We start from the raw sequence: 15,069 nt of genomic DNA on the forward strand, positions 1-15,069 counted from the left end.
TGGGGATAAAGATCATCAAACCTAAGGAAGGGGGACTCTATTTCAAATTCTTGGCCCACATAGTGTAGTGGTAAATATTTTTGGTACAAAGGATAGTAGAATAGGCATGGTTGCTGTAACACATTAATCGTACCCTTTTTTCAAATTATGTTCATCTTAGTCAATTACCTAACCATTGCACAGGTTAAATCTAATATACATGTAATATAAATAAAACAGAGTAAACAAATTATAAAAACAAATCAACGTCCATAGCATTATTATTCAAAGTTGAGTTCAAGAAAAAAGGAACACTCACCATACACCTCCACTTCACAGAGGTTACTGTGAACGTAAGTAGAGTACCCTCTAGGGTAAGTAACTCCTGGTAGTCTCTCGTTGTAGTAGATGACGTACTGTCCATGTACAGGACAGATGGTGGTGAAGACAGCAGGTATGGTGAGTGTTGTAAAGTCATCGTCCTTGTAACACAGTGTTCCCTGTAGTCTGTCTGTTGTGTTGGAGACGTACACCGAAAATCCAAGGAACTTATTTGACAAACCAGTATAAAAGTCTACAAAAGGAATCACGATCAACGATGAACTGATAAAAGAAGCTAGATAACTAAACAATATCATTATTGCTCTGAGGAGTATTTATTCTAACAATAATGGATGCAACACGCTCTGTAATATTCCTAAAAATAATATATTAATGGAATTCTTTTGGAGTTGTGTGTAGATAGTAAACAAAACGATAAGCAGTGGAATAAACAAAATGTTTGTATGTATTATATCATTAATTATATGTGCATGGTCAACACTTTCATGTCTTACCATAGCCTTAGCATATATTTTTTTCAATACATATAATATATTATGTTTAACATTTACTGTAGATAGAGTGTTCTATGGAGTGTTCTACATATGAAATATCCCGTATAACCAAAGACATGTTTGTTTCTTGTTAATACAATTCAAATAATTGAAATGACTTAATTGATAAGATTAAAAGTTGTGTTTCAAATAAATGTAGTGATGATCATAAAGCATAATTATTTACATCGGGTTCGGGGTTCAATAACAGTCAGCTGATCAGGTGCGCGAAATCGACAGTTGAATACATACCGCGATTACAGACGGACGTTCTCACCGATCCTCTGATTAATACAACTCAGCCTGGTGAGTTATTTACTAACTGGGCACTGTGCATGGTATAAATATACACCTTCACAACATAAGTATCATATACCTTCCCGATTTTGCCTACACCTCAAATATAAGTAGAAAATAACTTTAAAAAGGAAATGCTGCTCCCCCGCCCCTACCCTGACTGTAGTAATGTGTGAAATATTAATTACATTTATTGGCGAGTGAATGTCACAATCTACAAATAAGGTAATTATTCACATAGTTAAATACCCCTGTGTAACCCAGGAAAAACTGCTTGGCATGCCCCCCCCCCCTATTGTGGTGGGAATATACATCTTGTGATACATGTACCCCTGTGAAGAATAAGTGCCACGGACGTAGAAGGATATTGAGTTCTGGCTCGAGTCTTAAATTAACCTTCCTCCCATAATATAGCACAACTAACAGGGGATAACCAGGGATGTGCCACAAAATCGTCCCTAGCATTCCCGCGATATGGCTGCTTCTTTAAAAGACACCACTCAATTAAATGACTGTGACAGTATTCCTTTAAGAGGAATGATCGGCATGCAATATATCTTTGACCAGCTCTCTTAATGTAATGCAAAAGCTTGAATAAACTTTACTCCTGGTTGGAAAATTGTTTTCCCGGTTAATACTAAGTATTCTTATGGATGAAAAAAAACCCATGATTTTTATATTCCGGTAAGTGTGTAGGCAAATACATTAGAAAACTGTGTTTTTTCTTTGTAATAATTTACATGTAATTAATATTTAAATGAAGCTCTCAGTGCATAGTGAATAAAGTAGCGCAATACTCAGTGATTAAATTTGCCAAATGCCTCATATAGACACAGCTGTGATCGGCCGAAGCCGTTCACTAAAATCCTCACTAGTACCGAGTTGTTGTTGATGCACGAGTTGTCAAGTCTACGCTGGAATCGTACCACGGCATGGTGTTAGACGTTATTATGTTTAAAAATATCCTTGGAAAATCTTTATTTTGAACTGACTGTATTAGGATTTGTATCACGCTCCCACAGCGTTACTAGTGCGTTGTCAACCAGAACCCGAACTTGAACAATGGCTTTTGTAAAATAGTAAGCGATGTAGTATATATCAAATTTGATGTAGATGACTGTAAAAACTAGCACTTGTGAATATTCCACGACCTGTTAAAGGACGTAGATAGAATTCATGCAATTTTGTTCTGATGTTTTCACATGTTTTCTATGTTTTCTAACAACTAATAACGGTTCTTTTGTAAACCTGTCTACTAAGATTTTTGTCATTTACAAATAATTCAGAAATTATTTACGTTTCAATTACAATGTACCTTACTCATCAAAACAAAACAATTTTTTATCATTTATTTATCAGTTGTCACTTGTTGTTTGTTTCCCATACAATTGCACACATTAACATTAACCTACCAAGAAGTAATAAAGAACGTCCTGTGCACGCAGTCAGAGCGCAGAGCACGCCGTGGGCGCGCGGTAAAAACTCCTAGCACGTCATGAGGGCAGCGAGAACGCAGTTAATCGCCTAGTAGAACTTTGTGAAAACGCAGTTCCACGCCGCGGGAGCTCCGTGAAAACGCCTCGGTCGCCGTCAGGACGCCATGACATCTTCACTTGTAAAATTTTCGAATAAAATTTTACATTTTAAATTTGTACATTGTACGATCCTATGGTGATTTTATGAATTTTACAACGCCGTGAATTAACACGCTGTGGGAACGCTACTTGGTGTGACAGGGCCTTTACTATGTCTAAAATTCATCGGACCGGAACTAAATTTAAACTTGTTTTGTATTTTTTGGTAAATAACCCACATATGAAATATCAGCTTTATATATGCAGCCCTTCAAATGTTAGATAGCTGAAACTGCATGAGAATGTCTCATTTTTTTCTTCAAAGTTCAAGAGACACAACTCTCAAAAATAATTGGACCAGAAACAAATTCGATCCCAAGTTGTACATCCCTATGATACATCTATATATCAAACTTGACTTAAATGTGTGCAATAGTTGTTAAAATTATGATCGTAAAGTGAATTTTCCATTTTTGTTCTAAGTCTAAGAGGCATAACTCTGTTTAAAATCATAGGACCGGGGCCAGTTCGAATGCAACCTACATGTATATATTCATAAGATACATGTACATCCATCAGGCACGTAGCATCAGCCCCCCCCCCCCCTCTTTTTTAGCAGCAAAGATTTTTCTTATATTTACATAAATAATTATTTGAATTATTTAAATGTAATAAAAAAATATATTTAAATAAAGAGCGCCCCCCCCCCCCCCCTCATCACACAGGGATTAGGATTCCGAAGATTTTGGAAAGTAAGGTTTTCCTCTTTATTTTGGGGGGAGGGGGGTTGTCAAGATGTTTTGGATGAGTTTGCCCCCCCCCCCCCCCTTTCAAACACGGTGTTACGTGCCTGTCCATAGATCAAATTTAAATTGAATGTGTGCAACAGTTGTTGAGAAAATGATCGTAAAGTGAATGCTGATGGAAGGACGGAACAGGGTAACAATATATGCCCCGGCTATTTCATGGAGGGGGCATACAAATCATAATCAAATATATATATGTTAATAAAAGCAATGAAAATATGACAAATTATTGGTATTTAAACAAACGTTAAGATTGTATATTTACATTTTCCAGTGTCTTTGCCTGTGATAACACTACGTATCGATTTTGTACTATATAACCCATAATCCAAATGATGCCAAATCGAGGCGCCAGTGGGATTTGCTTATTTATATTTAAATATATATAATCGTACGATGGTTTAAAATTATATAAATATAAGTAATAAGAAATCATTCTTTGAATATTATGAGATGATAATTTCGGTCGGGGTGTGATCAAATCTATCATAAAGCCCTTCACACACCGAAATTATCACCTCATAATACTCAAAGAATGATTCCTTATTCCTTATTTAACGACCTACATTGTTTAGCAATGCACGGCAGTGGAAAGAAACCAACAAATGAACAAGCAAACTAACTAGTGTAACTAGTATAATCAAATCGTGGCACGAACTTTTACATCAAACACAATATGATAATTCTTAAATTTAATAGTCATGGAAATAAATATAATTTGAGTTTTTAACTGTTATATGAGGGTAAATATAAAAGAATAAAATGAGACTATACCCTGTAGATCATTGACCGTCCTGAAGTATATGGTGATGTTGTAGATGCTATGGATGGTGGTCAGGTTCACCCACCAGGTGGCGGTTTGTCCACCCCATGATATAGCACATTGACCTCCACTAGTACTCAGGTCTGATTTACGTCCGTCTACAGCTTTACTGGCGTCATATGTGTCGTAATCTCCAAAATAAACGTATGGGTACTGTAGGTACGCTGGTTTGTTGAGGGCGACATTAACTGTGAAGATAAACACACAGTGTAATCAGAGTGTAATTCTCGGGATTTATAAATCAACTCATGGTGCGATGGTAACTATATAGATAATTCTAAAAAATAAATAGCGATAGGGAGCTAAAAGTACATACAGGATATCTATATTGTATGATTTTATATTTGCTATATCCAACCAGTTGAATTGGTGTATTTATTTGCGAGGCTTGCCGAGCGAATATAACTATTTCAAGGAGTTTGATAAAGCAAATATAAAATCACAAAATTATAGATGTTTTATTTATCACATAAAATTTGATTTATATTATGAAGCTTTTGAGACAGTCCTTGCGCAATACAATCAATTAAGTACGTCATTTCGGATAAAGATATAACTGTTTTCATGTAAAGTTTCACTGAAATAACCCTTTAAATATATTTTTAGCTCTAAATAATTTTTTAGAGCTTAATCACTTGATTAAATAGAAATACTGATAAGAAGACTTGAATAATCAAGTTTGTCGACAAACACAAAGTTAGTTTGACGTAACCCCTTCTCGGTAACTGCGGTTCTGCTTTTTTGCAGGGAAATATGACATAATTTGGTGAAATATGACGAAACGTCAATTGTTCCATATAGGTCATTTACATGTAATTAACTAAAATTTCGGCAAAGTACATCAGTTTGCCCTGCAAGAGAGCAGTACCGCAGTTGTCGTGAAGGGGTCTATTGACTCAAACAAGGAATAGTTGTTGATGTTTTATAAAACACAAGCCTAATGATTCTAAACTGAGAATATTGAAGAAGGATGCTTACTGGTGGTGGAAAAAATGTTTTATAAGAAACATTATTTCGGTAAGTTCTTGTATATAAATACAATCAAAGCGTTCTAGTTTTATCGCGTCGTCAGGATGAATTCCTGGATAGCTAACGTAATTTGCAGCTTTATAAACTACACAGTGGTATCGTAAGCAAATTGAAAGTGGGGAGGGGGGGCGTAAACTAAGCCCCCCCCCCCTCCCCAACTGGTTTCGTCGCCTATGCTATACATTTATTTGGTTTCCTTCATATATTTGTATTTTAAATCTTTGACAAAATCCATTTAATATCAATTTTTGGTTATAGATATAGATATGTTGAAAAAACTAGCAAATCTTCGAAAATAGGTCACTAAAGCGACTGCATGAAGCGTTGAAGCGAGGGGCTGTGTCAAACATAGTTCGGACCGGAAGTATGTGGTAAAGCTTAACCCGTTTGATAAAGCAAAGGTTTATTACAAAGGTGGTATACGCCACATATGTATGAGATACATTATTATTTACAATAAGTATGCTGCCATGCATGAATATCTTGAATGGACTGTCATGCGGTTTTGAAAACTCAATATTTAGATTGATTAATCTGTTTGAATATTTTGATATTAGAAAGTAAAGGAACGGATATGTACTTAGAATTTAATTTTTGCTTTGTAATAACCCACGTGCACGGTGCGATGATCAGTTTACTCGGTTAGATAATTAATTATGCCGTCATGTGTTTATTTATATATTTAGATTGATCTGTTTACATATTCAAAATGTTGACCCTTAAAATATGCTCAAAAGTTTTTTGTTGGTCGATTTACTTCTCTATGTAGTTGGTCTGACCGTTTGCTTTCTGTGCGGTTGTTAAGTATAAAAAAAAACAAAAAAACCAAAACCAAAACAAAAAAAAAAACAAAAAATAAAAAAAAACAAAAAAACCCATACAAACAATGGAGCAAACAAAAATTGTAACGTAATAAACAACCATTACCCCCCCCCCCCCCAAAAAAAAAATCGGACTAAAGAAATAAATTTGTCCTTCGTTTGAATTCTAAAATTTAATCTGGATCCCCCCTGAAAAATTCAAAATAATCAAATCTACACATTAAAATTATTCTAAATAGGCCTTTAAAAAACTCCCCCATCCCTTTCGAAATTCCCCATTAGCCAAAGTTATCCCTTGATATATCTATACAGATTTTACTGACACAATTCACGGATAAAACATGTGACCTCCACACCTTTAATTATGATAGTGTAACGGGATGGGAGAAATAATGACGGACCTGGCTATTTCATGGAGGGGGCATAACCCCCCACCCCCTGAATCTCTAGTCAGGTGATCTACCAAATCAGTTATCTGACGCCGGTATTCGCACCGATGTTTTATATTGCCTTTTCCTTCTAGCCACCTTTCCCCCGGAAAATGGCTATATAACAACCCCCCCCCCCCCCTCCCGAAAAATGGCTATATGGCAGTTCCCCCCTCGCCCCACGAAAATCTGACCATATAGTGGGATTTCCCCTTTACCTCCAAGGAAAACCTGCTATATTGTAAATCACCCACCCCCCCCCTCTTGTTTTACATTTCGGTCATGTTTATGGCGGACAATTCGTGGCAATAACTTGAAATATCTGATATCAAAATTATGATATGATATGAAATTGTACAATATCTAATATTGAAAACAAGTTTTAAACATTTGAAATTAAAGCTTGAAAAAGTCAAATGTTGTCTTACTTCGGAAGTGACGTACGACAAAACAACTATTCCCAAAAATTGTTTATGCTTAAAATTGCAAGTTTTAAATACCGTGCAAAACATAAAAGTTCTGTTGCACGGCAAGGAAAATGAAAAAAAAATGTGGTTTTAAATCACTTCTTTTTTTTAGAGATACAGTTTAAAAATGTATTAAAGAAAATGTCTTTAAATTCTATTCAACCATTGAAACGTAAAAGAAATGCAATTCGTCAATATTAAGACAATTTAGAAGAAAAAACGGCTTCAGTTATTACGAGGATTGGACGCGGGTCGCCTAATGAGGAAACATTAATTAAGTCATCGGAAACGTCGCTGGGAAAAGTAAAGGCCAACTATTTATCATATATGCATTAATTAATTTTAATGCAAAATATACATTCTGCATTCAATATCAAACCTAAATAAACCTTACAAATATTACAGTTAAATGAAAATACTCGTTTCAAGTGACACTATGATGTGACGACGATCGCTTTGATGTATAAAACCCGTCCGTAAAGATAACAGTAATATTATATAACTCTGGAAAAAACCCATAAGCACCGATATTTTGATTATATGTGTTCGAGTGTTTACAACTTCGTCAGGCACGTAGCTTCAGGGGAGAAGGGGCCTCTTCACACCCTACCCCACTTTCTTAAATTTACATATAAAAAAAATGAACTGAAAATTGGGAAACAAACAGTGAACAAGTATACTACGACCCCCCCCCCCTTTCCACCGACCAAGAATTAGAATTTTCACGATTTTGTAAAGTTTTTATATAAATGAATCTGCCCCCCCCCCCTCCATTTTCTGATGAACAAGATGCTACGTGAGTGTTCGTTCAATTTAATGTGAATTCATACGAAACAAGAATTTTAATGAAATGAAGATTCGTTTGATTTCGAATTCTGCACATATGCGCATATTTAAATTTGTAAGTCCAAAATATCAAATGAATAAATATTATCAAATCTTAGTTTAATATGAAGAAAGAATATTTCTTGCCCACTCTGATTAAAACGATTTCATCAATGTCCAATTTGTTTTTCTACTTGTAGGTGATACATACTTTTGTAATAGTTGGTATATTTTAAATACTTCAAATGTACAATAACATGATTGTACATATATGAATATGTAACTCTATTTTAATTATATAATAATATACAAAGCTATTCATATTGACCAACAATAATGTATGTATCATTTGATCAACATGATGTATGCATGGAATAAAGATAATGATTATTCAAATAATAAAATAAAATTCAATAAATAATTCATTAATAACTGAGTAGTGTTTAAGTTTTATTAAATTCCTTAAATTTCATTGGTTAAAACTTATACCTCCAAAACTATAACCTAAAACAAGTACTCTTATTCAGCTACAGTCATTCTAGGTCGACATGAACTTTTTTGATCTTGCTTTCAACATATAAATATTTCTGATAGACAAGCTGAACAGAAAGTATATATAAGTACTAACTTTTCTCTTCTAATTAACAAGTTGTAAATTAATCATCTCATTATTAATTTTGAGTTATCAAACTAAATTCAATGTATATAGTGTGAAAGATATTAGAGTGAATGTGTTTTATTACAGTCATAGATTCAGTTAATTAATACTAGGTGCTCTGAATGCTAGGCTCTCTTCCATAAACAGGTACATGTATTAAATATTTGTCATAAAAACATGCTTAATTAATTTTATACTTTTTAGAAGAATATATATCTGATATATAAATGTTCAATAATGATCATGATGATAAATCTGAACATGTGTAGATTTTTGTCATCATGTAGTTAACATAAATTGTAAAATGCTGTGACAAAGGAAATAACCCTCTCATATTTATAGCATTTATGCATGACTTCTGAAATCAATAATAAATATTTTGTGCATTAATCATAAGAAATATGAATTATATTTATGTATATATACAGGGTGATTTATTGTTGAATTATAAATAAATCATACAACAACGAACCAGCAGGTGTCCATTGTTTACTTCAAATAACCCCTGTTACATTTTTGAAGAAATTTTGAGCAATATATCAGTTCTTCCAAAGATTTCTTTTAATCAGGGATCTAGCCTGCACAAAGTTGCACACACAGACAGACCGATTGTTAGATCTATTTTAAAAACATTCTCGAACATTTTTCATTTACAAATTCAGAACACATAGTTGTGTGTATGAGTGTATATCTTGTCAAACCAGGTAATTTATCAAATATTTACCTAAATGAAGTGCTATGTATTACATGATACGCATGTTTAATTTTAAACATTGTCTAGAAAAATTACAAAAAAGGAAAAACAAAACTCAACCTGTACAGAGGAATGCAAATATATATGCAACATGGGGGTGTGCAAACATTGATTTTAATCCTTATTGGGTTTCCATTAATAACTTTTATAAAATCTAAAACAAAAACAGAAGGGATAAATCTTACTTTGGGGGAAAAACTACTATATAGTAGCCCCGGAGGGGGTAGGCTACTATATACATGTAGCAGGTTTTTCGGGGGGGGGGGGGGGGGCTACTATGGAGGAAGACTGCTCTACAACACCGGTCACACCGTCACAATAAATCATTTGTCTTTACAAGATTACAGTGGAAGTCTATCCGATTATTTCACACGTGAAACATTCTGAATCTAATCACGTACTCTAACATGCATGTTTACGTGATTGTTGTTAATATAAACTTGTACGTTAAGTTTACTCACCGTACGCCGCCTGGGAGACTGCCAGCAGACAGAACCACACAGTGAGGACACCGAGGTGATACACAGAGTGTCCGGAGAGGGACACCATGGTAGTGTCTTGTCGATCTGGTCCAATTAGATTGCTAGATTGTCCAACAGAAATAATCAATAGAAAACATCAAGCCATCCACTATCACAATATAAACAGGCTATATATTTTTAGTAGCTGAAATGGTTGAAATAGGGAGGGGTTATAAGTTTAAGGCTTAGAGACAGCGCAGACTCCAACATCACGTGACAAGGAAGTAAAGCGAAGTATATAGAGCTTATTATAATATTCATTGACTAGCATGTCGGAAGTAGTTTAACTTTATATATTTTTCTGAAAATACTACGGCATACAGTTTTGGTTCATTTTATATTTAAATTCGATTTAATGCACATATATACGAGGGTTGTCCCAAAATAATGTAGACAGGACACATAATTTATAATCTGTTCACTGCAATTTCATTAGACTTCTATGTTTTCTTCAATAACCCTTTGGCAAACAATGACGATAAGTTCAAATCTGTACTTTATTTATTTCTCGAGAAAATGAATAATTAGTAACAAGTTTTGTCAGGCGGCGCAATGAACGACGTCGAAAATTTCCAGTTTTACGTTGTTCCTAAACCCTCCACATCGTTTATGATAACATTTACGTTTTATTTCCGAAAATGTATTGGAAAAAATAATATTTTTAAACATGTACCCAACATGTACATTCAATATATATTTCTAGTTTTGTTTTTTGTTTTTAATATCTTTTAAGTACAAACGATCTGTCGGCTCCAAACTTGTCCTGTATTACTTGTTGTCTAACGTCCGTCTTACCGAAATGTGTCGTTCAACATTTTGACGTCCATTGATATCGTTCGGGGTTTGTTTTTTCCACTTATTGTCATCATACTTGTTCAAATATTGTGAATGTTGTTTAACAACTTATTCATAAAACGCATTTCTCATCGATTTTGTTAATTTCATTCACTTCCAAAGCCGCTTAGGATTTATTTCATTTTCATGGTCTTTACAAAATTGTATCAGTTAATGCTGCGCCGCCTTAAACGCTGACAACGTCATTTTATTACTAGTTAACTTTTCAACTTGTCACAAAACGCGCTTTACAATATTAAAAAGTTTTGTTATAGCCAAAACATTTTCTGAGTAAATAATAGAACTATTATCAAATATCAGTGTATGTTTTGATTTTTTTTTATTCGAAAAGTACTTTTCCGCCCAATTTTCAATTCATTACGTTGATTTTAACTTTTTGTTTTTGACATTGCGCCGCATGTCGAATTTCTGATCTAACATGCTTTCATTTCACTAATTTAATCTCAAACAATATTCGATTTTAAAACATTATTTGAATGCAAATTTCTTGTACCCTTTGTGGCACAAATTTCATCTTCCTTTGTCTTCGATTAACTGAATAACGCCACTTGTCTACGCTATTTTGGGACAACCCTCGTACACATATGTTAGAATATCGCCATTTTGTTTGGTTTCCAAAATCCCAAACTGCATCATAAATACCCTTATTTTTAATGGTCATGATCTATAACGTTAACAAAGGCGGTATAGTGCACCATAATTGTATATTTGAAACACAAGACCAATCTCTTATGAGCGATTGTTTATCTCTTACAATAACGTACTAGTATGCTAAAGTCTGTCCCAAGATATTTATGTTGCACATTTGGACGATTTTTAATGAAAATACACATTCATGTGAAAGAAGTGCAATTGAAATAGATGAAAAGGACAATTTCCAAGATAAGTTCTTTGACATATTATCATCTTTCCTCGGAAAAATTCACACGAACGAAAACAGATTCCTTACGGAGATTTATAATGGGGAATGTTAACATCTTTTCTCCATTCGGAATACACTCGGAATACATCGCGCAATTTTTCAACGTTATCATCCGGGCGTGCTGCAATACAAAATCTCCGTAGACATAATATGTTTAAGCATTGTATTAAACCTGATAAGCTAACAGGGACGTTTTGACTGAGAAATCTTGAAAAATTTTCATACTTTTGAATGTACATCGTTTGAACCCTGAGGTATTTATGAATATCAAGCAATTAAGCCAAATGTGAATCCAGTAAATGTATATCTTGGGACAGTTATAGGGGTTCCCGATTAGTATTAAAAAATTGTAGTTCGACTCTCTCTCTCTCTCTCTCTCTCTCTCTCTCTCTCTCTCTCTCTCTCTCTCCAACATTGTTTTGTTTCTCTCACTCAAATGATCCCCTCTTTCATTTCATTTTTCTTTAATATTTTTGAAAATCATTGAAATCAACAAGTAATTTACAATGGATTTTATTGTACCATCTAATGTATGCTATTATTCTTATTATACAATATATTTTATATCATTAAACAATGAATGTACAACAAGAAATCTACGATTTGTAACATATAAATATATACATGTATATCTGTACACATATACACAGAAAATGATATATCGGTTTAATGTTTGTGCTGTGTAATTTGTTTTCTTTATTTTGGACATACTATAAAGACACACTTATTGTTATAGGACATTTAGAACCATTTTAACAATACCTTAGACGTTCAGTACGATGTAAGGATCTTTTTTTTTTTTACGTCAAAACAAGTTAAAATGACGCTGGTTTCAAGCCAAATATACATCAATTGCGTAGTCTTCGCTCAAAGAGCCAGACAAATCCTGTTGATTTCAAAGATCCGTGGCTGAGTGGCCTGCAATGAAATAGACATGTCTACGTCACATTGCCGTTTGACTCAACTACCCAAAGTCCAAGCTCTTGTTAAAATGGTTCTATCATGCAAACAGAGACATCGTCAAAACTCTATAAATAGCATCTGTATGCCACTTGTGTGTACTAACACGGCTGAAGGTCACATGCTGTGTAACGTTCTAAGTTTTCTTTGCAGTCTTTTGACCCCGGTGTTTTGTCCTTGACCTTTGTAAACGACCTCACTTCCGTTTTATAACCACGCCCACACGTCACGGAACATTCCGACACTGTCATCCAGTCACTGTATACACATTGGGCTTCTAAAAATAAAGATATTACAGAAAACTTTATTGTTATGCACCGTGTTATTATTCTATAGTTACCAATACAGTCATGTATTCAAAGATAAATGTTGTTTATGAATATAAACATAGTTGGACAGTTTAAGCATTTTTAACACTAAAGTTTAAGCTTTATAAACCAGAAATTTTAAGCCTTATAACCCAGTGTGCGGTTCGTAAAAAGTATACGTGTATAGAGTTAAGTTTGAGTTATGATATTTTTGTAGCTTTTAATCGAATTCATTTCTCATTGAATGATTCAATATACTATGTAGAACAAAGAGAGGGGGTAGATTGTCACTAATACTGTAAGCCTTGACAGTTTGGTGAGATTTTTTTGGTGAGTTTTTTTTTTTATCCCGGGACTTATGAATATCAATAAAGTGGTTTATACAAGTTTACCCTTTTATATAAAGCTTAATAATTTGTGTGTATCAACAAGCAAACAGAAGTCATGTGTTATTTAAGGGGTAGTTAAACTCGCTGTTTACAACATGCTGATATCTAAATCCTAGTTTATTTTTTTCTTCTCAAAGAATTGTTGGTAGAGAAAAAACAACGTACTTTGTTTGTTCAAATCACAGAATCCACATGTTTTTGCGCAGTTCTTGGTCGCCCATGACACATATGGGGCTTTGCATGCCCCGGTGCCATACTCCTCACAGTCCATAATGACGTCATCACAAGGTTTTTCTGACAAGAAATCAGTTTGGTTTATTTTTTCTTAAGATATAGAAAGACTGTACAACTAACGAGCCAACTAGTATATCAAAATGTTACATCAACATTTGCATGCTATTATCATAATGTGACCCATGATGAAACTCTCTCTCTCTCTCTCTCTCTCTCTCTCTCTCTCTCTCATACAAAGATAAACTACACATTTACTACAGAATCCACAATATGCTGCACAGTTTAGATACGCCCATTGCCGGTAGGGGGCCTCACAAGCAGCCAGCGTGTACTCATGACAGTCCGGAAGAACGTCTACACATGCGTCACCATGACAGCTATGAACTAAAAAAGAGCATTAATATGTGTCTGTAGATCAGTTTTCTTTTATTTTGTTTTTTTTTTCTTTTATTCTTTGTTCTTCGTTGTTTTTGTGGGGATTAGTTTTCAGTGTTTTGTGTAGGAAGTAAACATTTTGCTACCTATGCAAAGTAAAACTTATGACTTGTACTTATCTTTTACGCTAGCATGGTTAACCGGTACATTATCAGAATTTTTTTTTAAAGTTTTACTTCTAATATTTTTTCCTTTATCTTTTGTTCTTTTGGTTTTTGATTTGTTTTGTTTTGTTTTTTGTTTTTTGGTTTTTTTTTCTGGTGGGGAGTAGTTTCGCGTCTTTTGTTTAGGAAATAAACAATTTGCCACATACATGTATGCAAAGTAAAACTTACTGATTTGAACTTTTCTTTAACGCTAGCATGGTAAACTGGTACATTATCAATTTTTTTTAATTCTTACAACTTGTTTTTCTTACAGCGAATTTCAGAAAACCGGAGAATTTTGAATAGACCAAACTGAATACCCTATTGAGCAATCCAACAAGCTATTGAAATTCTACCTGTATTCTGTAATTCGCTGTAAACTGTTAATTTTCAGTTTATTTTGGGAAATATGATTAATATGCAAGGTTAATTACAGAAATAAAGCAACATTTCATCAGAAATTGATCTCTCCATGAACTTCAACATAACGATTCATCGGAAACGTCTATACTAAACTAATAAAAGTTAGATTCTAGAAAAGTTTGCTTGTAAATTATGATCCTGAGATATATAAAGTAGGTAGCAGTCCACGATATTCGTTAGAGAGTGAAAATGCCATTATTATAATTATTTTATATTTTTTGACTTGAGGAAAAAAAACCCGTAAAATAGATAAATCATTAAGTGCATATATATACTCACTTAGAAAGGTGAAACATAGTAAGACCTTATAATAACCCATTGCGTTTGGTCCTTTTGGCCAAAAAGAAAAAGAGAAAACCAAAACTTCCAACTCAGAAATGGACGGCATGCAATCATATCCAGATTTGAATTAAATATATATAGTATATAGCGTCCCTTATCAGGCAGAGATCACTGACACTGGCACTTATTTATAAGTTTGTATAAACATGCTTCCCAAGGTTGCGAAGGATCGTTTCTGGTAAACAGATTTTACAAATA

The 15,069-nt window shown here is 33.9% G+C and overlaps 2 protein-coding genes across 31 annotated transcripts in view; both read right to left on the reverse strand.

Moving 5' to 3' along the window:
- Positions 1-10,057, reverse strand: part of LOC105330549 (multiple epidermal growth factor-like domains protein 10) — a 119,582-nt gene extending 109,525 nt beyond the window's left edge. For 23 of the 30 annotated variants that reach the window (XM_066070520.1, XM_066070714.1, XM_066070665.1 and 20 more), the window contains exons 1-3: positions 9,798-10,056; positions 4,306-4,542; positions 299-553 (exon numbers count right to left, since the gene is read on the reverse strand). In XM_066070520.1, coding sequence (XP_065926592.1) covers positions 299-553; positions 4,306-4,542; positions 9,798-9,885 — 580 coding nt within the window. In that variant the 5' untranslated portion in view covers positions 9,886-10,056. Of the gene's footprint in view, positions 1-298; positions 554-4,305; positions 4,543-9,797 lie in introns of all 30 variants that reach the window. The other 7 variants (XM_066069658.1, XM_066069744.1, XM_066069694.1 and 4 more) reach the window with 4 other exon arrangements.
- Positions 10,058-12,163: 2,106 nt separating this feature from the next.
- LOC136269701 (spondin-1-like) lies at positions 12,164-14,971 on the reverse strand. Its single transcript, XM_066080365.1, has 5 exons — positions 14,809-14,971; positions 13,781-13,909; positions 13,457-13,585; positions 12,701-12,871; positions 12,164-12,552 (listed from the first exon to the last, which is right to left on the reverse strand). Exons 1-5 carry the CDS (start codon positions 14,915-14,917, stop codon positions 12,530-12,532), a joined length of 561 nt encoding a protein of 186 aa, XP_065936437.1. The 5' UTR covers positions 14,918-14,971; the 3' UTR covers positions 12,164-12,529.
- Between the last annotated feature and the right edge of the window lie 98 nt (positions 14,972-15,069).

This window comes from Magallana gigas, chromosome 1, assembly GCF_963853765.1.
Source record: "Magallana gigas chromosome 1, xbMagGiga1.1, whole genome shotgun sequence".
Lineage (NCBI taxonomy): Eukaryota > Metazoa > Mollusca > Bivalvia > Ostreida > Ostreidae > Magallana > Magallana gigas.